Genomic DNA, 25801 nt, shown 5'->3' with positions numbered 1-25801 from the left:
AACTACACTCAGAATGAAAGCACCAATAGCATATATTATTGCATCAAAATAATGGCGGCTTGGAATACATGTTACATTCATGAATTTATAAGAAATTATCTTCTCAATTTGTGTTGAGAATGAGAGATCTCTTTATGCAAACATATGCTTCTAAACTAATAAAATAAATCTATTTATGTACAAACTGACTCTCTAAATGGTGCTAAGTAGGACTTCACCCTTGTTTATATCATTTAATGGGTGCATGAGCCTTTACATGTCTTAAAACAAAGAAAGTATGAGAAAATAAGAAGAAAGCCATGAGATGATGTAGGAGTACCCTTGTTTATATCATTTAATGGGTGCATGAGCCTTTACATGTCTTAAAACAAAGAAAGTATGAGAAAATAAGAAGAAAGCCATGAGATGATGTAGGAGTCTCTGGAGATGCCGAAATTAGAAGCTCAACCTTCTCTAGATGTTTGTAGGAGTTGAACTGCCATCATAATGCATTTTTGGTGCACGAAAAGCTCTAAATTTTGAATTGACAGTTAACTGTCGGCGCACCTTGGGCTTCTTGAAAAACTTCCAGCACACCTTTGGAGAGGCGCACCTTGCGCACCTTTGGAGAGGCACACCTTAGTGACAGGGCTAAAAAACCAAAATTTTCCCAAGTGTCCAAATTGAAAATCTAGCTTTTGGGTTTTGTTCCCCTTCATACTAAAGCTATGTCTAGATGTTTGCTCTTGAATTTCTCTATGATCTTCGTCATTTGGGTTGCCTCCGGCAAATCCAAAGCATCATACTTATCTTTTACTATTTGCCGATAGTTGCCCACTTCTATACGAGTCTCAACAATGTCTTCGAGCTTTACATCCAATTCTAGCAATGCTTCCTCTGTCTTAGATGCTTGTCTAATGTCTTCATCAGTCGAAGCTTATTCAAAGATCTTTAGAAACTATTCAACGACTGTTTGCACCGACAGGAGTTTATCTCTTGACTCATCTTCAAAAATGTCAAGGCACGCATCACTATAATGCTTCTCTGCTTCCAAAATTTGCTCTTGGGTTTGATCCTTGAGCTTATGAATATCCGTGTGTAATGTCTTCATTACTTTGTTACCATCCGCAATCTTCTCAATCCAATCATCTATCTTATCTAACTCATCCCCCGTATATACATTCATCAACATACGATACCTCTGACCTTTTATTGACTGCAATGCTTGAAGGTCATTTCCCCAGGTATGCACCTCGTCCATCAATCCAAAATCCTGGTTTAAAATAACAACCAATTTCTCCGCATTATTTTGCATATGGTGCAATAACTTAAGGTTTCCCTATATTATTTGCACACCCTTTTCCTCAAAACTCTTTCGCCATAACTGACAAGCCTTCAAAAATGGATCCACCTCTATAATTGCTCTCTTTATCTCTCTTTTCTAAAGCTACTTCAAGGGTGGCCTCTAGATTATCAGGGTTCAAAGGACCAACCACTTCATGCAAATAGCCTCTTAGAAGCTCATTCTGTTTTCAGAGTCTCAACAATTCAGACTCATCTTTTCCAAGTGGTTAAACACTTCTTTTATTCCTGTGGTGACCATCAATTTAGCTGCGTCTATAGTTGGCTTTCCCAGCAAGACCTCTTTAATCCGATAATCTTTTGTGGTTAGATCTTCAATATTTGCATGTAGAGGAGGGATAGCAATGTGAGTGAACAAGTCTTGATTTCGATTCCTTATAATAAAGGCCAATGTTTGTGCATCACCCGTAGGTAGCTCAGGTTTTTTCAAAGCTTAAACTAATTCTTTCGTTCCCTTCTCCTCACTACAATACAGTTGCCTTTTATTCCTAACCATCACCTCTTTATTCAACCATCTTGGAGTAGTTTCCATTGGAGACTTATAGTTAGATGAAGAGGGAGTTTGTTTTGCTAGACCCTTTCCCTTATCACTCCTCTCTAGAGTCCTTTCTTTCTGTGAAGGATCTACATCAGGCATCTCTGTGTCTGTTGAGTCCATAATCCTTGCCTCTGTATCTTGGGAAGTTTGTTGAGATTCTTCATATATCTGCCCCTCTTTTGATACTTCATCGATAGGTATCTATTGTGGCTCTTCTTCCTGCACCAATTGCACCTGCTCTTCATTAACCAAAGGGAGAGGAGTGGCTGAACAATTATCCAAGAAAGATAAATCTTGACTTGGTGATGGCAGGGCACCTTGAAGTCCTTGTGGTTGAGGTGGTGATTGACTCCAATCCCCGTCCAAAGGCTGATTTGTTGGTGTATCCCTTATCTTATCGCCAACAAGTTTAGTACCCACAGGCATGAAGTCAAAATCTGACATATTAAATTCATCATTTCCTTGATTCTTGTGCTCTTCAATCCATTGCTGTAGATCATCCTTTGAAGTAGTAACCTGAATAGGTTGTGTAGGAACGGATGGCGGTGTTATAATGGAGCTCCCTCTCCACTCTTTCTCTGTGGCCCTAGCAAGACGAGTCCTTTGACTCAAGGGAAGATCATCCTCTTCATCTTCTTCATCCTCTTCGTGGATGGTTTTTGGAATTAAGGGAATAGGAATAACCCTTCTTATCACCTTTTGTCTCCTAGTTCTTCTTATTGAATTCTTTTTCGTCTTGGCTTTCTTAGCTACTGATGGGGAAGCCTCTTGACTAGGCGGAGACATTTCTTGTGTTCTTTCTTCCGATCCTTTCCCTTGTTCCGATGGTGACACTTGTGGAATGTCCTGGACTTGCGTAGCTTCTACATTTCTCGGCTCTTGATTTTTAGGGGCTTGAGTTGCCTCTTGGGCTTGAGTCCCTTCAACTTCGGGCTCAGTTCGCTGAGGAGAAATTCTCTTCCTCTTATTCTTTCCTTTTTATGCCTTGAAGTATCCAACTTCCCTATCATGTTGATATACCGTTTCCGGCCTAATTGGCAATTGGGCTGTGAATGTTGGTACTGTAACTTTTGCCCCTCTCCTTTACTGGGTGGGTTGTGCCCTATAAGACAACTATTTCCGAATTTGGGTCTAACTTGAAGGGCTTCTTGATCCAATCTATGGTTAATTGGATAATATGTCTCGCCCTATAGTTGATATCTGTGTTCTCCTCCTTGTCAATCTTTGTATTCACGATCGGTCGATCAAATATCTTATCTTGATTCTACAAAGGATCCAAGACCTCTTTTGTGTCTTGTTGAACCAATTTCAATGGCACCTTAACCTTTTCTACCAGATAAAGAGTCATCCTACAATAATCCTTGATTCGGATATCGTGGTCGTCTACTGCATTCATCCAGTGATCTTCTATGGCATCCTCATGCTCAAATTGCTTTCCCGCCAAATATTGCACTCTACCAATATTGGCAAAACACGGACGAGGGGAGTTATAATCCGCCAAGGGATATTGATCCCATTCTGACTTAGGGCAATTCCGACTATACCCACAAACCCATACCTAGTTGGTACACGGACCCGACGCTTCTTTACAGCTCAAGCTCCTTTGTGAGCATTATCAGAATATTAGCTCATATAATAATCTGCTCTACTATAGATAGATGCCTTCTCATAAAACATACAACTATAGTTGGCCAGTAACTAACCCCCTTTCAATCTCGACTGAGACTATAGTGATGTAGTCCATTCCTGACCTCCTTAAAATAGTAGGGTGGTTGTTGCCTAGTCTCTTCCCTATATATAAGGAATAGGGCCTCATGATGAGCTAATATACCTATATAATATCAATTGAGTCTTTTACTAATTTAGTGATTTCAAGAGTTAGGGTATATATCGATAAGACCTCATTACTATTCTATTCTATTCCCTAATTTTGGGACTTCAACTAATGATTGGATAACAATAACTACACGAGCACACGAATTAGGCAGACAAAGGAATCAAAAGTCATGGTATCCTGCTTTTGCTTAACCCCGGAAGGACCTATGGTGATGGGCCATACCTAGGTCTGCTTATGCTGTTTCCTCACTCTTCCATATGCAGATGTGAGTTGCCTCGCTATCTCTAGAAAAATGAGTCTATTAGACGGATACCTAGGAAGCTTTTGAGGATTTACCGTTGTGCTTGCTACCCTTAGGTAAGTGAATGTCTTAAATTGGATGTAGTAGGTGCCTATTTCTGCAATTCTTGTTGCTGCCTCTACTGACTTTCCTTTTGCATAATCACCTTCAATGAATTTGATTATTGCAAACATGAAAGTGTCATTCACAATCCAATACTCTTTATTTTGCTCTGACAATTTCTTCTTCACCAGTTGGGGGTATACCACATACAGCCAAGCATTAGCATCTTGCATGCTTCCCCTCTTAAACAGCCCTGGGTAATCAGTAGTCCTTGCTGCTAACAGATATACAAGGTATGAGGTCATATAGAATCTTGGATTAGTTTTGACAGCCACCAGCTGTTCATCCAAATTCTCACTAAGCATTAAAGCCCAGTCAATTGGCATCTTTGCCATTCTGATGGTTTCGATGAAGTGTACCATCCATATGTTTAAGTGTCTTGCTGCTGTTAATCCCATGTTCCTGCTCAGGAGCACTATAGAATGTCCTATATCATCCTTCATGTAACTTCTTGTCATATCTATTTATCTAGCATTTCTTCCCATAGGTGTCCTATCAATCAAATATGATGATTGAATAATTTCTGTAGCTTCCTGTTCATGCTCTCAATACCACCTTTCTGCTTGATGATATGTTAGTCTTATATACTGATCTGCCCTCGGAAGATGCAATACTTTATCTATATTCTTGGGTCTTAGATCGAGAACGATCTCTCCAGTTATGCTTTTGACCACCCTTTCTTCTGAAACATAATTCTCGGCCAAAGCCATGATCAACTCAGAGGATTGTATTGAAACCATGTGTGAAGTTGCATTTACTAATCCCGATCTTATAAGTGCAGACACCATTGGGGACCTCTCATTTGGTTTGTTGCATAGAACCAAGAACGCATTCCATTCAATATGACCCATTTTTGTATCTCTGATTTTTGAACGCGCATCGTGAAAACGTGATTTGGATGGTACACCCTAGAACTTGAAAACAAATGGCTTAGGAGCAATCTTTGCTGCGAGGGAGGACGAAGAAGTCATTATATCTACACAAAACAGAAGCATATTAGTCCAGGAGGTGGAAAAATCAATTTTAAACAAACCTTAATTGTTAAAAAATATGAACCAGAAACCTAAAAAGTCAGAAAACACCTAAAAACCCCATTTTATACTTTGTTATGCAGCTTTTGGTGCACCCTTCTTACTATGCAAAGTTTCTATTATCATAGGGTATGTTTTAACACAATGGTGCGCAGTGTGCACCATTCTTGTTTAGGGCTCATAATGGTGCGTAGTTGCGCACCATCCCCGTAGATTTTTAATGTTTTTATTCTTTTTGAAAGGTTTTGTTTTAGTTGCGCACCTTTAATCTTGAGTGTTTGTGTGTGGGTGTAGGACTTGAAGATGGTGCACCTTGGAGGGTGCGAAGGTGCACCAGTGGATTACTTGGAGGAGAAAATGAATAAAGAGGGCTTTTATAGGCCCTGGATGGAGTGCACCTCTTGGAGGTGCGTAGGTGTGCACTTCCAAGAGGAATTGCTCCGCACTAGCATGACTAACGGACTAGCACACCTTGAGGAGTGCGCTAGGTGCGCTAGTGCGCCCTTTTCACTTCTAAAATCACTTTTTCATCCAATTTCTTCAATTTCTGGCCACTGGGTTTTTCAAGCAGAGGGCCAGGCCAGACTCAGACACCAGATAGAGTCCTTAAAAAGACTCAGACCTTGGACTACATGTCTGGAAAAGCAAAAAATTTACTAGGGGGTCCCCATTTCTTAGGAGAAATGGGGCGAGCGTTGTGAAACCACAACAACAATTTGTCAAACACTTGGCACACAACTTTGCTTTTACTGTATATGATGTTTGCTTTGGTGTTTTATATGATCTTTTTGTACATGAATCATAAAGTGAAAATGTACTGAAATAAAGAATTTGATGTTACTGAGCAAGCTCAATTCTGAAACTGACAATCAATCATGTAATTCTAGATATGTCAATAATAATTGTTACATCTAAACTGAAAATACAATGAGCAATTAACTGGACTTAACAGATCCAATTCACAGCAGGAGGTGATTACAAATAATTATTGATAAAACTTGTAGTTTTCCCGTCTAATTTTGCAGTCATAAATGACTTCAGTCCTTAGGCCAATTGCAGGAAATATACTAAAACAGCCCCCTATCTGTCCACTTCAGTTTCAGCAACCCCACGTTAATACAGGCACCAATCTTTCAAGTAATCCTGCCTAGTCTGATCGTAGCAGTTCCCTAATGCAGCCAACAATCATGCCCAAGTCACAGGCTTAGATCGTCCAGTGGTATCCAAAAAGTCGCCACAATAGAGATTCACGTTAGAAGAATTTATTGGATAATAAAAGCAACCAAAACGTCCCAACTTGCAGCTATGTGATTGATGTGGTAAGCAAGAATTAATTTGCCAAATCAGATGCACGATCTCCTACTGGTAAGATGCCACAATAACCACTTCTTGAAACTAAAATGCACACACCTCAATAATCACACCAATACTTTAGATGCAAATCGCTCTAATGCAGGTTTAATCTTGATACTCACAGGAGAGATTTCAAACCATCTTCCCAATCACCAACACCAAACAATTAAGAGCATTCACAATTCCAAAATTCTTAGCTAGCAATCACTTCTACTAGCCACAGGCAATAACAGTAAGGAGATTCAACCAAGTTCATAATTAAATCACTATATCTCAGCAGTGATTTCGAAATACCTCTCAGCTTCAAACCCTTATACTTCAAAAAGGGCACAAAATGGATCAAACTCATAAACTCTTATAGGAACAAAAGCAAATAATCAATCGGATGCCTTTCCCATCAAATGGCCTCATGTTTATAATCTTCAAAATGGTACAAGTTTCTCAAATGAACTTCACTTAAGAAGCTTCCTCCACACAACATTAAAATATAATAAAGTGCCATTATAATATAATTTATTAATTGCTTTTGGGTCCAAAAATGACCTTTTCCACCATAACATAATATTTTGACACACAAGGCCATTGTTTCTTGTTCCCACGATTTAAAACTTTTCGTCTTGGTTCCAACGAGCTATGATACTGAGGTGACCAACAAACAACATCAACAAAAATAACAACCTCAACGTATTTAGATGAATAATAATAAGAATTCACCCATCTTGCAAAAACAACTGAAGAAGCATCAGAGTCAAAATATGACAACACCAAAGTGATCTTGATGATGAAAGTGTTGGAAATATAAGAGGAGTAATTGAGAGGGGAGGGGTGAATCAATTACCACTAAAATAAATTCCAGATCCCTTATATGTTAGTACAAAACTTTAACTTTACTGAAAAATACTGTAGCTTGGTAAACACACAGGCACTCGGTTAATACTGATAATATGCTGCAACTCGGTAACCACTGAAATAACAACTGTAACTTGACAAATGCATAACATGCAAATCTTAGGATATTATCTATGATTAACCTTAATTAACTTAGTTGCATACACATAAAAGAAATAGCACGAACACAAGTGACACCGAAATTTAATGTGGAAACCCAATTTGGGAAAAACCACCAATTGCAACTAGTTACTGTTTTTCACTCTTCTGAAGTGAGCCCTGTTAGGAGCCAACCTTGTTAAAGGTAACAAAACACACTGTTACGTGTGACCTTGTTAGAGGATTTAATCACCGTTTTAGGAGTGGCCTTGTTAGATGTCTTTAGACACTTAAATCTAGAAATGCCACCTTGTTAGAGGATTTTACAAATAGCTGTTTAGCCAACTTTATTAAGAGATTTAGATCACTGCTACAATGGTTAGAGAGTAACAATGAGATGACTTGATTTCTGATGCAACTGAATTGCTAATTTCAGATCTCAATTTTGGTTCGAATATTTGATTCTTCCTGATCGAATGTATCTTTGCAGCTCCTCAAGGATATTCTGCTTATCCTATTAATTCGCTTCCTCTAAGCATCTTCTATTCTTCCATACACATGCACACATCCAATCCTCAACTTGACCTTATATTTATACCTTATGCATTGTCAAGTTGGCTTGAATACAACTTAAAATAATTAATATTCATCTCCTCAGTCAGCTAGAACCGACAAACAAAATCATTAAACTCAATATGCCAAAACAAGAAAATCCATCGTTAGCTGACCCTGCTTGGTAGACACTAACATTGAAAAGATTTTCCTGTGTTAACCAAGTGAACTTGGTTAACACTGCATCTTCACAAGCTTCCTTTGGTAATCGAGTGAGCTCGGTTAACACTCAACTTTTGCTAACTTCTCTTTGTTTACCGTACTGGGTAAAGAAATCAACGCATATAGACAATGGATCAGAAAAGCATAACTCCTCTATTATTCGCATATGCCAAAGACATTACATTATGCTTGATAAGATGATTACAATGATTACCCGGAGGGGGTATATATACCTCCCGAAGGACCTCCCGAAGGGGTCCGTCGGCCACATACAACATGTCGCTAACAAGAACCTTCTCGAAGGAGCATATACTGACGGGATACATCCTGATGCACACCTTGTCGGCTATACAATATTTATCGACGACACTCTTCAACGCCCAAGTTACTCGGTAAACACTGTCTTATGAATTTGGCAAACATTGGAATGCTCGGCAGACACAAGAAATTGTCTTCATTACCCGAGTAAACTCGACATACACTGACTAGTAAAGATGACATTTTGTGTAACATCAAAGACAATATACAATTGATCAATTGTTTTTAACAATCTCCCTCTTTGTCATTGATGGCAACACATGTCATAATATAATGAAAGTTTTAAAGAAAAAATAAAGTAAGGATAATATCCTTAGTTTCATTCTGATTTTCATTTATGAGAACTCCCTCTATTAGTGTGAACTCCCTCTAACTTCAATTTCTCCCATTGTCAGCAAACTCCGTCTTCAATATCTTTTGATAGCAAACTTTGTCCTTTTGATATCAGACCAAGTTCATTCTCCCTCTTTGACATCTTAGATAAAATTTCTCTGATGTATGACTGAACTATCCCTCTTTGACTTCTTCAAGCAAAATTTCTGTGATATGACAACAAACTCTCCCTCTTTGACATCTTATGCCAAAAACAATATTCAGTTGATCAATTGTTTTCAACAGAAAGATGATAAATGAACCCGACGGGGTGACTTACTATAAATAGACGCTCCCTCCAAGATTCTTGGACCCCAAACTAGAAGCTTGAAATAAAAACTGTGAGCATCACTCAACTTTTCTAACTCAACTAAGCTCATCGAAACCAACAACTTGACTTATTATAAATAGTAAGTCCCTCAAATGGAGCCAAAACACACCATAGGCTGCTGAAAGCCTATAATCCCCACAACTGAGACATTCAAATCCCACTATCAGCTCACGAGGGTCACTATGGTGAACTGACCAAGCCAACTGTAAGAGACTGCTAAAAACGGGGACATTACATTTTCCTCAACTTGCCCCCTCCATCTTTTTGTCGCCGATGGGAATGGTATTAAAAAATACTTTTCCAAATTATGTTTTAACATGTGGATGCCTAATGTGTCTCCCATCCTCTTCAATTCTATTTATTTGTTTTCATCTGCCTTTTTTTCTTTCATTATATGTTTCCTGCAACCATTTCTATGTTTTGCTCCACTTACATTTCCTTGACCAAGTTTTGGTTCACACGTGGCTCATCTTGGAAAAAGTCTCATACCCATATCTGCCCAACACTTGTTGCCTTCTTCCAAGGCATTTCATTTTTTCCTTACCCCATACTATTCACTGCCCTTCGTCCTCTATAAACTCGACTCATTTGATTGACATAAACAATGATTTCTAGTTTGGAGTGTGTTATTTGGCTATGGCTTTTCTTGTTTGTATAGGATTTAGATATAGATTGCTGCATCTCATATATGTTGCTTGTGTGCTCATGATTGTCAATGTTTAAACAGGGGGATCCTTGTGTAGGCAATGATGTAAGGCACAAGCTTTGTGGTCTCTATGAAATTTGCTGATCCACTAATCTTGCATACAAGTGAACTTGTCTTCCTTGAATCCATTTCCTAGACAACGATAACCATACAAAGGGATGCATTAGGAATGTATCCCATTTACTGTGTTCCCAACTACACAACTATAATGGGAGTGACAGAAATGCAGTGGATTGACCAAACATATTGGAATGAGTGTGATTATGAGCACTTTACATTTCTTGAATGCAAGTGGTTGCCAGGAGGCGTACTTTGCTGATTGCTTTTCTACATTGGTTAGCTATGCCATCATAAATGGAATAGAGAATTGTTGGAAGCATAGGCTATCTATTAGACTTGGCCATGTAAGCCTTACACGAACTGCTTTTGTAAAAGTTTATACTAGAGTTTGCAACGATGTTCCAACCATGCCACCAAACCAGACAAAGGTAGAAAAGGGGAGGGCTTTTGAGATTATTGGAATAAGCCTTATATAGGTTGCTCTTTTTTCTTTTCAATCATTTGCAGTTTGGCTCTAATACCATGTTGTATTTCTTAGGATCAATGCAAATGTAATGGCATTGCCATTATGTTTTCGTATGTGTTTTTCAAATGTAACAATCACTTATATTTATATAGAGAAGAAGATACGAATAAAGGGACATGTCCATTCATAATGACAATCATTAAAATTATATATATATATATCTACACTAGAAATCATTTGACTGAAGCTACAAAACTTCAACATAGTTTAAATAAGGAATGATAGTGTTGATGGTCATAGGAGTGAACATTGGAGTATATTGTTGAGCTATTAATGTAAGTGATAATGGTTTAAAGAGAACTAGTATCCTTTAGGAACATCAATTAGATTGTGAATCACTCATATCCCCTTGCATATTGATGGCAATGCACTACACCACTCATGTGACTAATTCCAACATTTTACTGATTGCCCAAAATTGGAGTATTGATTAACCTCTTATATGCTTGAATAGGGAAGTTTGATAGGTATTGTGTTTTTTTCTCTTTGTGCAGGTAGGATTTTATATTGTTGTTGTGTGAGGTAGATAGTGATGACGACAAATAACAAACGAGGACCTAACACAGATGTTATATATTGAGGATGATGCCTCTCTTGGTGTTCATAACTGACATTTAACATAATTTTTAAAAAGTTGGATATTCATGTGTATGTGCGTACTGGGATAAGGTGGTAAGCCCATTTATTCCCAACGACACCCATCTCCAAGTAACCTTACAAGGTTATCTCATGCATATTAATAAACATATTTGCCCAAAGCATTATTCATCGATACCTATTAATACTTTTGTGCATGTAGCATATCACTTAACCAACACGATAAGAAAGGTATAAAGTTATTTATTTCTATGATCTATATATATAAGTTCAAATGCACTTTTAGTTAAATTAAAAGTTGATGTTATATATATATTGGATACACGTATTTATAAATGTATAATTGCATTTAAACTATTTACATTCAGTCAAAAACATATTTAATAATCTGAAATAATATTTGTCAAATAAGAAAGAGATCTATTATTCTCTTTTGAGTAAAATTTGAAGTATTGTATTTATAATATTGTAAATCTCTTTTTTTGTAATTTAATATGTATTTTAAAGCTATTTGCCTTGATCTTTTCCTCCGAGTATGTTATTGCAGGAAATTGGAGATTGATATTAGATTCAGAGGGAGTCCGACACTTCATCAGAGGCAACATTGGATGAGGTTTTCATAAGATTGATATTTAGCAGAAGTCTGAAAATCCATACAAGTGACTGCATAATTTTGATCGGCCTACCTCCTGTGTACATCATGAGGAAGTAATGACTCCAAATAATTATCAATTGTATTTTTAGGATTATTGAAAGGTGATGATCTCTCAATAACTTAATCTAATGTGATAGACATCTTTTGATGGCTGAAACATATCATAATAGATTACATCTTGTATGGTGAATTAAGTTCCTAAAACAAACCATGGCCATCTATGAAATGTCCTTGCTGGTTTAATAAGAAATATTAACCTTGAACTAATTGGGATTTTTGTCAAACAATTATCCAGTAACCACAACCCCAAAGCAAAACGCTGCTATCATGCCATTTTGCAGATGACTCACAAGAATGATAGGGGATAACTATTATAACTTGTAAAAATAATCCTTTAAGTATATTTCAGATGATTGTTTGGAATCACAACAATGCAATATGGGATGACAACAAACTAATAAACCAACAGTAACTATGCTATGTGCAAATATCAAGTGCAAAATTCATACGAAAGGACTTACTATGATTTAGCTTGCAGATTGGGTATCGACATATAGACCCGTGAGCAACATAAGTATCAAGATGGAGTCGGAGGATGGTTTTGCTATTCTTCTGATGCCCGCTTCTAGATACGTGCTCTTGAACACTGTGTGTCACCCGAACGATGTCAAATCCGGTTGCTTGGTTCCTCTCTGCTCTCACTCCCGGAATTTGCTGCCATTAAGAAACTCGGGTCTAAGCTCGGGCGTAATGGAATTGGTGTCTCTCCGCACCACGTATTGTTTCCAGTTCACTGCCAATCCCAAAACCAATGCACCTGCAACTTCCTAAGCTCTGCAATTCACTACAGCTGTGTCCCAACCTGATACCTCTGGAAAGAATGATCCCGTATAACATCCGTGACGAGGAGAATCGCTTATAATCCAGTTATCTTATCTGCTACGCACCCAGTCCTATGGTTTGGTACTTTAGACAATGTGACTAAACTGACTAGAATGAGAGAGGAACTCCTGTTGGGACTATGCTTCTACCAAAGCGAGAATGTTCTTTCCCTTAGCCGTCAAACTTGAAATACTAGAATTGACCTGTATATGCCACTCTTCGAAAAGTCTCCAAATATCTTTACTTTCTCATATATTGTATCTGATTCCAGTAATCTTCCAACCTAATTTAAGTTTCACAAGGAGAATGGGGCTATGTCTGGCTTTGATTCTCTTAAGGGGGTTTTATCCCTAAGAAGAACATAGTCACACTTAAGCAACCATTCAAGATTTTGATAATCTTAAATATTTGTTGTGTGAATCCCAATGCAAAAGGCTTCCTTTTATCACCTTAAAGTGTGGGGAGATACAAACAACTAAACAATGTGGGATAAAAGACTATTTCGTTTTTTAGTCACTTAAGTCAATTTGTCCTAAAGTGAATTTAAATAATAAAGTACTTTACATTTCAATCCCATAAAATAAAGTGACTAAAACCTTAGGATTTCCCATTTAAATCTCCTCAACTAAAACCCAAACTCCTGTGACTGGTTGGCATCCTAAAACATATGTTGTTAGCCTATCTGGATGGAAAGATAGACCAACTAGTCGCCATTAAGGCTAGTGCGGAGAAGGGGACATTACAATCTATTATGATGGACAACTTATGATGTCTAAGCAGATCATGATAGATGATATCTTGCATGGATTAAGTTCCTTAAACAAACCATAGCCTTCTATTGTGATGGACATCTTACGATGTCTAATAGAAGATTACTTGCATGGTGGATTAAGTTCCTTAAACAGACCATGGCTATTCATATGGTAAGCATCATTGACAATGCGTGTGTATTACATATTTTAAATATTTGGTGAATATCATATGTTGATATTCGGGAGGCCAATACTTATGATATTAAATGTGATATCAAAATGTTGAATATCTTCTGATCAAACATATTCTTATATTACATTGAGGTAATATATGGTCATGTGTTTATCCTCCCTAACTAAGAGGGGGTGGTAATGTTTATAGCTTGTGTCGGATAAATCCTATGAGACTATTTAAGATATATATATATATATATATATATATATATATATATATATATATATATATATATATATATATATATATATATATATATATATATATATATATATAGTTGACATAATCAATTATTATTATATTAATCTCTTAATAATGAATAGACATGTCTTTCTCCTTACCTCATTTTCAATATATATGTAAGATAGATTGCTGCAATTGAAAAACACATACCACAATGGCAGTGCCATTACATTTGTAGAGATCATCAAACCTCAACATGCAGGAGTTACACGCAACAACAAGTCTCCATTTCTAGCAGTTCTTAAAGACGACACAACACTTCCTCTCGTCCTGGGTCGTATCCTTTGGTTCTGGATTTCTTCTCTATATTTTGGTGCTCTTGTTGTTGGCTGGTTTCTTTTGTTGTTCTTTGGTAGACCCCAGGACCCTCTTTGTGGTCTCTTGTTGGACATTAATAAATTTATCCATCTTATCTTATCTAGGACAAAGCCTTTGGAACTTGTTCACAATTATTTGTATGGCCAACAAGGATGAAAAGGTTACAAGGTGAGAGTTATTTCATGTCGTTGATTGATGATTATTCTAGTATAACTTTGGTAGTTTTTCTTGAAGAGAAATCTGAATTAATTAAGGACTTTAAGGTATATGTAGCTTTAGTAGAGATTGAAATAGGGTTGAAGATCAAATAGCTTAGATTTGGCAAAGGAGGAGGGTTTACCTTAAATGAATTTGAAGAATACTATGGAAGGCATGGGTTAAAGAGACAATTCTCAGCTTTAAGAATTCCATAACTAAATGGAGTATTAGAGAGAAAGGATAGAACAATCCGAGGAATGGTGAGAGCTATGCTAAATGAATCCCAGATAGTTGACACTTTCTGGAAAGAAGTAGTTGGTACAACTGTCTACGTTTCAAATTGAGCACAAATTAGAGTGAGTAACAAAAAACTCCATATGAATTTTGGAAAGGAAGTTCTGTAGTTTGTACGATTGTATACATTTCAAACTAAGCACAAATCGTGTTGAATAATAACAAAACTCGATATGAACTTTGCAAGGGAAGACTTGCATTGGTCAAGTAATTCATGGTTTTTGGAAGCAAGTTCTATATGAGAAGGGTCAACAAAGATTTCAAAAAATTTGATTCTAGAAGCAATAAAGGTATCTTCCTTGGATATTCCACAAAGAAAAAAGGTTACAAATGCTACAACAAGAGATTGTACAAAGTTGTTGAAAGTGCAATTGTGAGTGACAAAGAAAGGCATTGAAATGAGATAGTACAAGAAATCGATTATCAAAATGATTAAAATTATAAAGAAGAAGAAATAAAGGAAAAATTTAAAATTAGAAAAGTTTAACCAAGAAATATAAGGACTCCATCGAAGGCATCACCCAAGAAACCATCTAGACTTTTTCAAAAGAACCATCTTGGAGATTTAATTATTGGAGAGAATGACACAAATTTAGATAATAAGGCTTGCCAATCCAACAAAACATGCGAATTTGTGTTTGGTTTCCAAAGTTGAACCAATTTTTTTTAAGAAGCAAGTGAAGACAAGCATAGGATTAAGGCTATGGAAGAAGAAATGGATCAAATAAAGAAGACTGAAACTTGAAATCATGTTCAAGATCCAAGGATATGAAACTTGAAATCATGTTCCAAGACCCAAGGATAAGAATGTGATTGGAATCAAGTGGTTTTTTTTGAAACAAACTAAATGATGATGGTTAAGTTCTAAGGAACAAGGCAAGATTGGTATGCAAGAGATATGCTCAAGATGAACGAGTTGACTTTTAAGAAATATTTGTATCTATACCTTGTATGGAAGCCATAAAGATGTTCCTAGCCCTTGCTAGTTCTAAGAACTTCAAAGTGTGTTAGATGAATGTAAAATCAGCCTTCTTAAATGGATTTTCGAAAGAGGAACTGTCCATTGAACAACCTGAACAATTCATTCTATCAGAGAACTTGGATAATATTTGTGAATTAGAGGAGGCTCTTTACAAATTAAAGCAAGCCCCGGGGGCTTGGTGTTCAAGGTTAGATAAGTACCTTCGAGAGCAAGGCCTCAAAAGTGGAACTGCGATTAGCAATTTGCATATCAAGAGCAAAGGAGATAATATGTTAATTGTTGTTGTCTATGTGGATGCCATCATTTTTGGAGGAGAACATGAGGGAATGTGTAAAGAATTTGCTTCGAACATGTCGAAGGGATTTGAGATGTTGAAGCTAGGTGAGCCATATTTCTTTCTTGGTTTGCAAAATTTCCTAATTTGATAAATGATTTTTTACATTACAAACCAAATATGTTAAGGAAACATTGAAGCTTAGGATGGAAGATTGTAATTCATTAAGTACTTTGATGATTACTTGTAACAAATTTAGCAAAGATGATGAATCTCTTACAAAAAATTAGATTATGTATAGATCTATGATTGGAAGTTTTCTATACCTCATAGCTACAAGGCCTTATATTATGTAAGCAATTGGTTGTGACATGGTTTTAAGTAGCTCCAAAGGAAACTCGTGTAAATGCAGTCAAAAGAGTATTGAAATATTCGAAGGGAACTATGGATTTTGGATTGTGAGTTGAAGATTTTACTTTTACATCATATGCAGATGTAGGATGGGCAAGCAATGTTGATAGAAAAAGTACCAATGGATGTGCATTCCTCCTTGGCAAATGTGTTGTATCTTGGTTAAGCAAGAACCAAGCATCAATTTCACAATCTATAGCAGAGGCCGAATATATTGTAGCAGCAGCATTGCATACGTGTTTTATGGATGAAACATACTTTGAAAGATATTAAGGTTGAGCATAAGCATCGTATTCCTATACTCTGATAGTATGAGTTCCATCGACATATTAAAGAATCCAGCTACGCACGTTAGGACAAAACATATTTTGATGCTTGAGAGCGGCAAGTAAAGTTAGAGTATGTTGCTACTAAAGACCAAATTGTAGATATTTTCACAAAGCCTCTTCTAAGAACACTTTTGTGTGCTTGAGGAAGAAATCGGGAGATATATCATTCTTATCCATTTGGTAAATTCTTCAAAAAATGCATGATTTTAGGGGAGCTATTCATTGTCTTATTCATTTGGCGGTAGATACACTTTGCCATTGATGTTAAAGGTGGAGAGAGGGAGAGCTCTTCAGTGACTCAATTGTTTTCAAAAGATTATTCTTATATGGTTGCCATTAATGACAAATGGGGAGATTGTTGAAATATTTTTACAGATGTCAAAGAGCAAAATCATTAGCTTAGCAGCCAAAGGAATTGCCCCAAATTTATGGCACTAAGATTGAGTTTTGCTAATCATGAACAATAACAATTTAATCTTCAATTTGCACAAGTATTTCAGATTCCAAGTCGAAGGAGAAACATTTGAGGCAAATATAACATTTTGGATGATTCCTTAATGTAAATAAAATGATTTCGTTTGGGCCGGCCTTATAGTGTTTGGTGTACAGATCTGGGAAAGAAAAATTTAAATTAAAAATACTTCTAATATTTTACAAGAGGCCCACCTTGCTTGATGGTAGCAGTTAGCTCTGGCTAGAAAAAATAAGATAAATGCTGGTTGACATAATGATGTTGAGTGCCCAATTTGAACGGAAGATTGAAATTAACAATTAATGTTTATCTCAACCTTTGCCTACTTTAGTTGAGGAGGCATATCCATTGATGGAAGGTTGCATTTGGAGGGATATAAGTAAAGATCTCTTGGAGTTCATGCCCCATGCATTCAAGTGTATTTTTCCAATTGTATGAACGGAAGAATGATGAACGGTTATGATAGATATATATCAGATATGTTGGGAATTAGTGTTCACATATGTGGCATCACAAGATGCATAAAATAATAGTTAGGTTTGTTTAATAAGTTATCATAACAGTGGCATGTATTGAGTTGCTGAAAATAACTCAATATTAATAGGAAAGTTGTTTGGTGGAGACTCCTAAGAAATAGGATTGTGTGCAGATTCTTTGTAGTTTCTTTTGGAATTGGGCATAGCAGTAGGAGTTTGTAAGCAGTTTGTTGCAACTCTTTTCTTGTCCTACATGAGCTTGTCCATGCCGTGCTCATTTTTTGTTGTTGCATTTAGTTCTTTCGTGCTTGCACAAGCTTGTAGATTGGCTAACTTGTAGGCCTCCTCTATAATCTCCTGTTGATCAACAACTTTGACTGAAGAATTCTGCTAGGCTGGGTTATTTGCAACTGCTGTTTTGAAAGTTGCTCCATTTATTTTTCCCTGCCATTGCATGGGATGATTGATCTCCTTCATTTCTCAACACATTGAGTATTGTTCTCGTAGTGTGGACAATTGACCTGTGCTTGTGGTTGTTTACTTTCTTGTTTGTTCGATGCCCAGTTATTGTTGCCCTTCTTGACTTGGATGATGCCTTTACAATCATCCATCTTTCGCAACATTCTCTGGAAAAAAGGCACAGGATATTTTTGTTGAACAATTTCGTAGTTGTTGAAGATTAAGTCTAGAATGGTTGAAAAATCCACAAGATTAATTTGGAGAGCATATTCATTTTATAGAGGCATGCATTTTCTCATGATTCGTTGTTGGCCTCATTCTTCGTGGGTGCATTATAGTTTGAATAGGTTGTAGATTTTGATTAACTCATGTTTTACTACTCAAGAATGTGTAGGGCGAATTAGGTCTTCTAGTTGTTGTCTTATAGGTAGAAAGAACCCTTTCTAGCATTATTTGATTTTAGCAAAACATTCAATGGTTCTATGTGAAGAGGTTTGATAAATATATATTTGAAGTTATGTAGGCAAGTTTTTTGATAAAGACCATCTAGATGCTTAAACATAGGGAATTCACCATCATCATGGCTATTATATTGACACACAATCCCATATTCGTAGTGCTCCATAGGGACATATAGGTGGCCACCATGTGTATATGCATGATATGCACATTCAGGACCCAATTGAAGGGCCTGCATATTGACACGATGAGGGCAAGGTTCTAGGCGGAGATCCAAGGCACTTTCAATTACATTATGTGCATTAGCATGCACACTCACTTCACCATAGTGATGACAATGATATGAGAGAAGTACAAGATGAAGGCTTTGGTGATAATGATGGCATGGAGGCTAATATTCCCACAACAGGAGGTAATCTTGGAGATTCTTATGTTATTGTACCTGTCTGGCTACAAGCTACTTATGAATCCACTGTTTTATACCAAGGTGTTGAATATGTGATTTATAGTAATAAAATGGGTGCTGACAACTTTGAGAGAATGGCCCCTTTTTTCTTGTAAAAGAGGCCTATTCGAAACAGCCTTAAAGAATGAAGTGAAGAAGGTTATAAATGAGAGTATTACTTGTTGCATCGGTGTCAATGAACTTCCCGTCAACCTTGTTATTGAGATATGGTGTTGGCATTGCCAATGGTCTTCTTGATTACATTAGTCTTGGGTATGAAAAGTTGCGGACTGCCTTATTGATAAAAAAGGGATCTTAAGTAGAGGCATCATTGAGAGCAATCAAGGATATTTGTCTTGAAACTAGTCTGTAAATTTTTTATTGATGGAAACATTGCAAAAAGGAGATCACTTCATCAATGTTATTGTAGTGCCCCCTAAAGTGGTGATGTTTTTGAAGGTAGTAGATTGTGTGGGGTTAAGGATATGCTGTTAACATACTTCAGCTTGCATTGCTTGTCACTTGATATACCTGAGTACAGTGGGGGGTAACAAAGAATTGGGATTTAATAACTCTTGGTCTGTTGACAATGGACATAGATGCTACAGTTGAACTTACAAAGTCTATATAGCTTGTGTACATGACAGGGGAGCAGTGTTGGAATGGATGTGGATCAAGTGAAGCTGAACCAAATGTTAGCTTTGATGCTTTTTGAGGAAGACAATTTGACGTAAATATTGATCATAATTTTCGTTGTGTATTGACATTTGGCAAATCAATTAATTTTGAATCTATGAGTATTTTCATTTTTGCAAATTATGAAGTACTTAAATATTTTGTTAATTGGGAATCATATATATAGCTGAACCATATCAATAGTCAAAGGAAAATAACCTTCTACCACTGTATGTAAACATTGCACCCACATCATGATCAACCACTTAGACTCTCGATACCTATTTGTTTTTGAAGTGAAAACTCTTTATTAAGGATCTTTTGATCTTCTGGTGAAAAATCAAGAATGATATTGCTTTATGCATAATCTGATGTTCTTCTAGACTTTAGTATATAGTCCCTCAGGTGCATGTGCTGATGTAATAGAGGAATATTGATTTGGCTGTGTTGGGTGACAATTGTCATGCAATCATACAATTAGTGGAGGGAACTACTACCAAGATCATGCTCATACAACCATATTGGATCCAAGTAGCTTTAATTTAATGTTTTGTCTTCCATTCTTAAATCATATTTGGCAAAAAGTTAGGAAGAATGTGAAGTGAAAGTATTGCGCACAGAAGCTTCCTTTACAAAGGTTTTAGTTTTTTTCTATCCAGTTAAACCTTGGTAACCATCAGAACTTGGACTTCATCTGAACAGGCAAACGTTTCTAACTTAAGTTGCGAACTAACGGCGTGGTTACAAGTCCACTGATATAGACTATTGCTTTTTGTTGTTAGACACTCAATGCATTCTATCATAAGTTGGACATTCAACGTGTTTTCTAGAAGTTATGTGGTCTTATTCAAGTGTCTGGAAGAATCCATATCAACTTTGGAACTTCTAGAAATTGAAATTGAATGGATACAAATATAATTGCAGAAAACAATGAAAAATAGGAAATCTGATATCATATCGACGTGTAGTAGGTGGGGGACCTAATTAAGGTAATAGAGGGGACAAACACATCATAAACCATAAATGTTCATTAAATAATGCCACTTCTGCACGCAGAGGGTTTTTTGTCATGATCTGTGAATGTGCTGTATTTTTTGTGTTTAAATGTGCACAAATATAACAAGAGAGAAATTTCCATCTGTCGATTTTGTAGAAAGTAGAGCAATCACTTCTAGATTGGTGAAGGAACTTTGCAGCAAATCAGCGTGCATTAAATTGAAAATTCGAATTAGAAATTAAAAATTAAGTGGAATTGAGAACTGAAATATACCTTTGTTGATTTCAACAATCATCCGTAGACACATCTCTCAAAGTACTTGAACTGCTGGGTATTTTATGTAGAAAGTGCGGACATTGACTCTTTTTTCATAATACGATTCTGCTACTTATCTCCTCTAGAGAAACCTTGAATAGATTCTATAGCAGTCTTATAGACAACATTGAGTCCCTTACCAGAGGTTTCCTCTCTCATTTTAGTTGTATATTTCATTTTTGTAGATCATATCTTGCATTAATGTTGGCTTTATATGGAATCACTTTTTGTTATATGTTACTGGGCTTTAATTTGAATTTAGTAGTATGGTTTGTAGGTAGACATTGTTGACTTCAACGGAAGTTTCCTCACAAGGGTACGTGATCTTGTAGGTGCAAACCCAATCATAATGGTCGCAACAAAGGTAATTATTTTTTATAGTCGTCGTTTTAAAGTTGTTATGTAGTAGTAGTCGTGCTTTCTATTTGTTGACTGATTTGGTATCCTTGTCGCATTGTTTTTTGTTTGTTTTCCAGGTTGATCTGCTTCCAAAAGGGACTGATCTATATACTGTTGGGGATTGGCTTGTAGAGGCAACTATACGAAAAAAACTGAAGTAAGATATTGTTTGTTGCTGGGCAATGAAATCTGGTTTTGGCACGAATTTCCAGAGTATTTGATTCATAACCATGATCTGATCTCTAAAAATTAAAAAAATCATAATGTTGAATGTTTTTGTTTTTTCTGATTTTATAGTGTTTATGATTACTGGATATTTATCAATTTGTATCTTGTAAGGGCTCTCTTAAATTGCATTTCAGATTGGTTCTTGCAAATAATGAGTTTTTGCTGGCTGTGGTTGGGTGGAAGTGTAAAGGTGTGTCTCACATTTTGGCCTAAGTGAGCAACTCAAATTAGCATTAGCCAAGTTTTTGTTATCTATAAATTATAGCAAGTAAAATTGTTAAAAATTGAAGCGAATATGGAGTAAGGATTTGTGATTCTTCCTATGTAGATTCTCAATTTATTATAAAAAAGTTTTAAAAATAATTATGAAATTAACATAGTTTACATATTTTATTGTGGGTACCCTTTTTACATATTTTATTTATTATTAGTATTTATTTGAAATTAACTATAATTTGGACTTGTATTTTGCCATAACACAACTTTTTTTTGGGGGTATATTAGCCCTTTCTTTGGTAACAAACATATCTATACAGGGCAGTTATATTGTTCTGTTTTTTTTTTTGCATCATTTGCTACATTTCCATGTGTGTTGAATAGAGGCTCTATGTTAAGAAAAAACCATGTTGATTGAGAAAGTGGAAAATAAAAATAATAACTGAATAAAGCATATTAAAACCTATTCTTTTTGGAAAGCTAATTCTGAGGGCTAGATTTGTACAATCTGTTGTGTCATAATGACTTTGCGCCATGATGGAAAATGTTTATTTAATGAGCTTTTTTTGTCCAACAAAAGGTTAACATGTAGAATGGAGGCACATAAAGCGCTAGATAGATGTGGTCCTTCATTAGATGTTCAAAGGTTATGAGACATCATCACTGTATAGAGTCTGTGCGTCCCTTTAAAAACCAACTTAAAAAACACTTTCAATTGAAAGTCACTTTCTAATACAAGATTTTGAATTGAAGGTGGCATTGAATCAAAGATCTAGTGGATGTGGCAGCCACATGGCTATGCGAAGACCTTCATTCAAGGACCTATCAAATAATTCAATCAACGATGATCCCACATTGAACACTTGCAAAACTCATATTTTAAATTAGCTTAAAAGTGAGACAGGCCTTTATGCTTTCAGCCAGTTGCAAGAGCTAGGGTTGACAATTCTAATGTGTACTAGATACATTTCTCAACTTCAAATTTGTGGTAACTTCTATGTAGGAATGACATTTTTGGTATTAAACCACTAGGAGAAGAGTTTAAGAATATAAATGATTTATTCACTAGTATTTTGACAGTTATCCAAACCATAAGATGATTGAGATTCATTGTGTTGATACTTATAAGGAATTATGGTACTAATCATGAAGTGAGTGTAAACCATTGAATAACCAGCACGTAGTGTTTGCCACATACACATTTCAGTTATCAAAAAATATAAGGTGATTTAGATTCATAGTGGTGGTACTTGCAAGGAATTACGGTTCTTAACATGAAGTGAGAGTAAACCATAATGAATAACCAACACATAGTGAATACTACATACACATCATTTAATTTTGAGATTGAGTTATTTATAATTGCACTATGAAATAAAGGGAAAGTAAATAATAATATTGGGCTTTAATAGAAGTCAAATTAATATTCTAGAAATGAAATTGATATTAATATTTAATCTAACAATATACATTTGTCAATGGGCCCTTGGTCTACTAGTGTAGTTGAATGGCTCACAAAGAGCCCACCAGGGATCAACTCTTGCTGAGTGCAAGGCTCGTAGACATCATAAGGGATGAGACCGGGATTGTGCCATAGGCGAATTTGGCATTGTCGATGCTCCTTAGTCATTGGCTTTTAGCCGAAGAGGTTTCAAGCACGCATGGGCTTGTATTAGGTACCTAAAACTTGTTTGTGGATGACCTCCATCAAAAAAAACAAACAAACATTTTAGTTATTAATTAAGTCGTTTATAATTTAAGATTATTTAAATTATTATGCACAAGGAGATTTGACATTTAAATACTTATTCATTTAAATAAGTATATTAGCCTAATAATTTATATAAACACATCTCTAGTCAAATTGGACACTAGTAAACAGTTGATTTGTTTTCTGCATGGTTGATCTTAGGATTTTGTGATGTTTATTTCGTGATGAGTTTTGGGTTGCCTAGATGGCCAACTAGGATGTACACTAGAGACTCTTGAGATTTTTTTTATGATGATTACTTGATTGGATATCATGATATATTTTATGATTCATATTGAGATTTATGTTTATGAGATTTATCTTTAATGAGCATTTATTATGATTTGGGTTTTGAGAACTAATGCATTTTTGGGTTGCCTGTCATGGAATTGAATTCGATCATTATTGTTTTGTGGAATGGGATACAATTATGGTTTCTGAGCTTGGGAAGGTGGTCTAGGTACTTCCTATGTGAGTGGGTTGCAATGGGGGCTAGTGCCCAAAGTGGTTGTCAGGGTAACTCGTTTTAAGTTGACTTAATACATTTTTGAGAATGAGTTTAAATATTAATAAGATAATTGTATTGCCTCGCCCATGTCTTGAGTGCTTGTATAGGCTAAGAATGGGAATGAGATGATACCTAGTGAGAGGTATGACTAGTATTCCTCGTCTTCATGAGAGGATATTCTGCTTCTACATGGCTCATGTTGAGGGTCCGGGGTCCAGAGTGACCATTCTAGTGTAACTCAATGCTTGAGGGTCGGGGGTCTAGTGAGAGATCGGTGCAGGGTAACTCAAGTAGCTTGACCATGTGATGATACTCTTTAATATGTAGCCTGAGTCTCCTCCATAGATTTTGTATTTACTTGTGGTGGGTGTTTCTTATTGGTGAGTTGTTATTTATTGTTAGAGTTATTTGTTGCTGACAGTTGGCATTTATTGATGATTGTTGATTATTCCTTGATTATTATTCTTTTGACATTTGACATTCAATTTGGAAGTGGATATTCTTCCAGTGATTGTATCTCTTTGGTTTTGATACTTGATTTGGACTTGGTATTTGGTTGTTAACTTTGGTATGTGGTTTTGGAATTTGTTGATTTTTGTCATTTTGACTTTGGTTATTCTTTCTTTATGAATAGTAGTGTTACCCTTGAGGTAGATTGAACTATCAAGATTCCTTGCCTAGGATTTACTTCTGTGATTTGATATCTGTGTGTGGATTGTACATTATCTCTCCTGTCTGGTGGGACTGGTGCTTGACTGGGTTAACATGAGGTCAGGAGGTAGTGATTTCTATCCATTTGAGTTTCCCACAGATTGACACTGATGTTGGATGTTCCTTGATGCAGTGTACTATTCTTATTCATATCTTGCAGACTTTCTATTCAGTTGATGTATCTATGCATTCATATATCTTCCATTTTGAGATCCTGCAGGATGATGTATTGTATTTTTATGTACTTGTATCTATCGTTACATACCCTGTGACATGTGCAGTGGATATTAGGTTTTGGATGTACTTCACGATATTAGTTGTACTTTTGTATTTTTTATGAGATTATGTATATGTCATTCATTCATGGCTATGGACATTGTACTTATGATTAAAACTAATTAATAAATCTTTCTTTAACGTGACTCAATGTGAAGGAACCCTTAAGAAATGGAAATTGTATTCGTAATTGTTTACATGTGATTGATGTGTATGTGTATATTGCTTCCGCTTTGTTACCTTGATGTTGTATAAACTTTAAACAAAAATGGTTCAATAAATATTGTAACATAATAGGTTAATTTATCTTGGGTTCCCAAGCAAGGCAAGAGAAGAATTCAAGAGTTGAATAATTTTGAATTAAGTGATAATTATTATAAAAACATATAAAGCAATTCAGACTTATAGTAATGACACTTACAAGCAATTATGTTACTAATCATGAAGTGAGTATAATCTACAGTGAAACATAGGGTCGTGTATCCCTACCCCCCACCCTTTTGCCAAATTTGTTGGGTGGATATTTTGCAACCAACAATTTTGGGTAAAATCCAGTCGCAAAATAGGTAGACCAGCCACAACGTATGAGACAAAGTCTCTCCTACCTTAAAGGGAAGGCTCCCCCTTCTCACCGTTCCTTGGATCAACTCGAGCTAGGCAAGAAGTTG

The 25801-nt window shown here is 36.1% G+C and overlaps 1 protein-coding gene across 1 annotated transcript in view; it reads left to right on the top strand.

Moving 5' to 3' along the window:
* Positions 1 to 25801, top strand: part of NOA1 (P-loop containing nucleoside triphosphate hydrolases superfamily protein) — a 241888-nt gene that overhangs the window by 44912 nt on the left and 171175 nt on the right. Inside the window, exons 3-4 of the mRNA XM_089788123.1 lie at positions 21323 to 21409; positions 21522 to 21601. Coding sequence (XP_089644249.1) covers positions 21323 to 21409; positions 21522 to 21601 — 167 coding nt within the window. The remainder of the gene's footprint in view (positions 1 to 21322; positions 21410 to 21521; positions 21602 to 25801) is intronic.

Source organism: Cupressus sempervirens, chromosome 1, assembly GCF_028749045.1.
Source record: "Cupressus sempervirens isolate cs-2001-9-10 chromosome 1, ASM2874904v1, whole genome shotgun sequence".
In the NCBI taxonomy this organism is placed as follows: Eukaryota; Viridiplantae; Streptophyta; class Pinopsida; order Cupressales; family Cupressaceae; genus Cupressus; species Cupressus sempervirens.
Note: the sequence above shows the minus strand (reverse complement) of the source record. Positions and strands in the feature narration are given on the sequence as shown.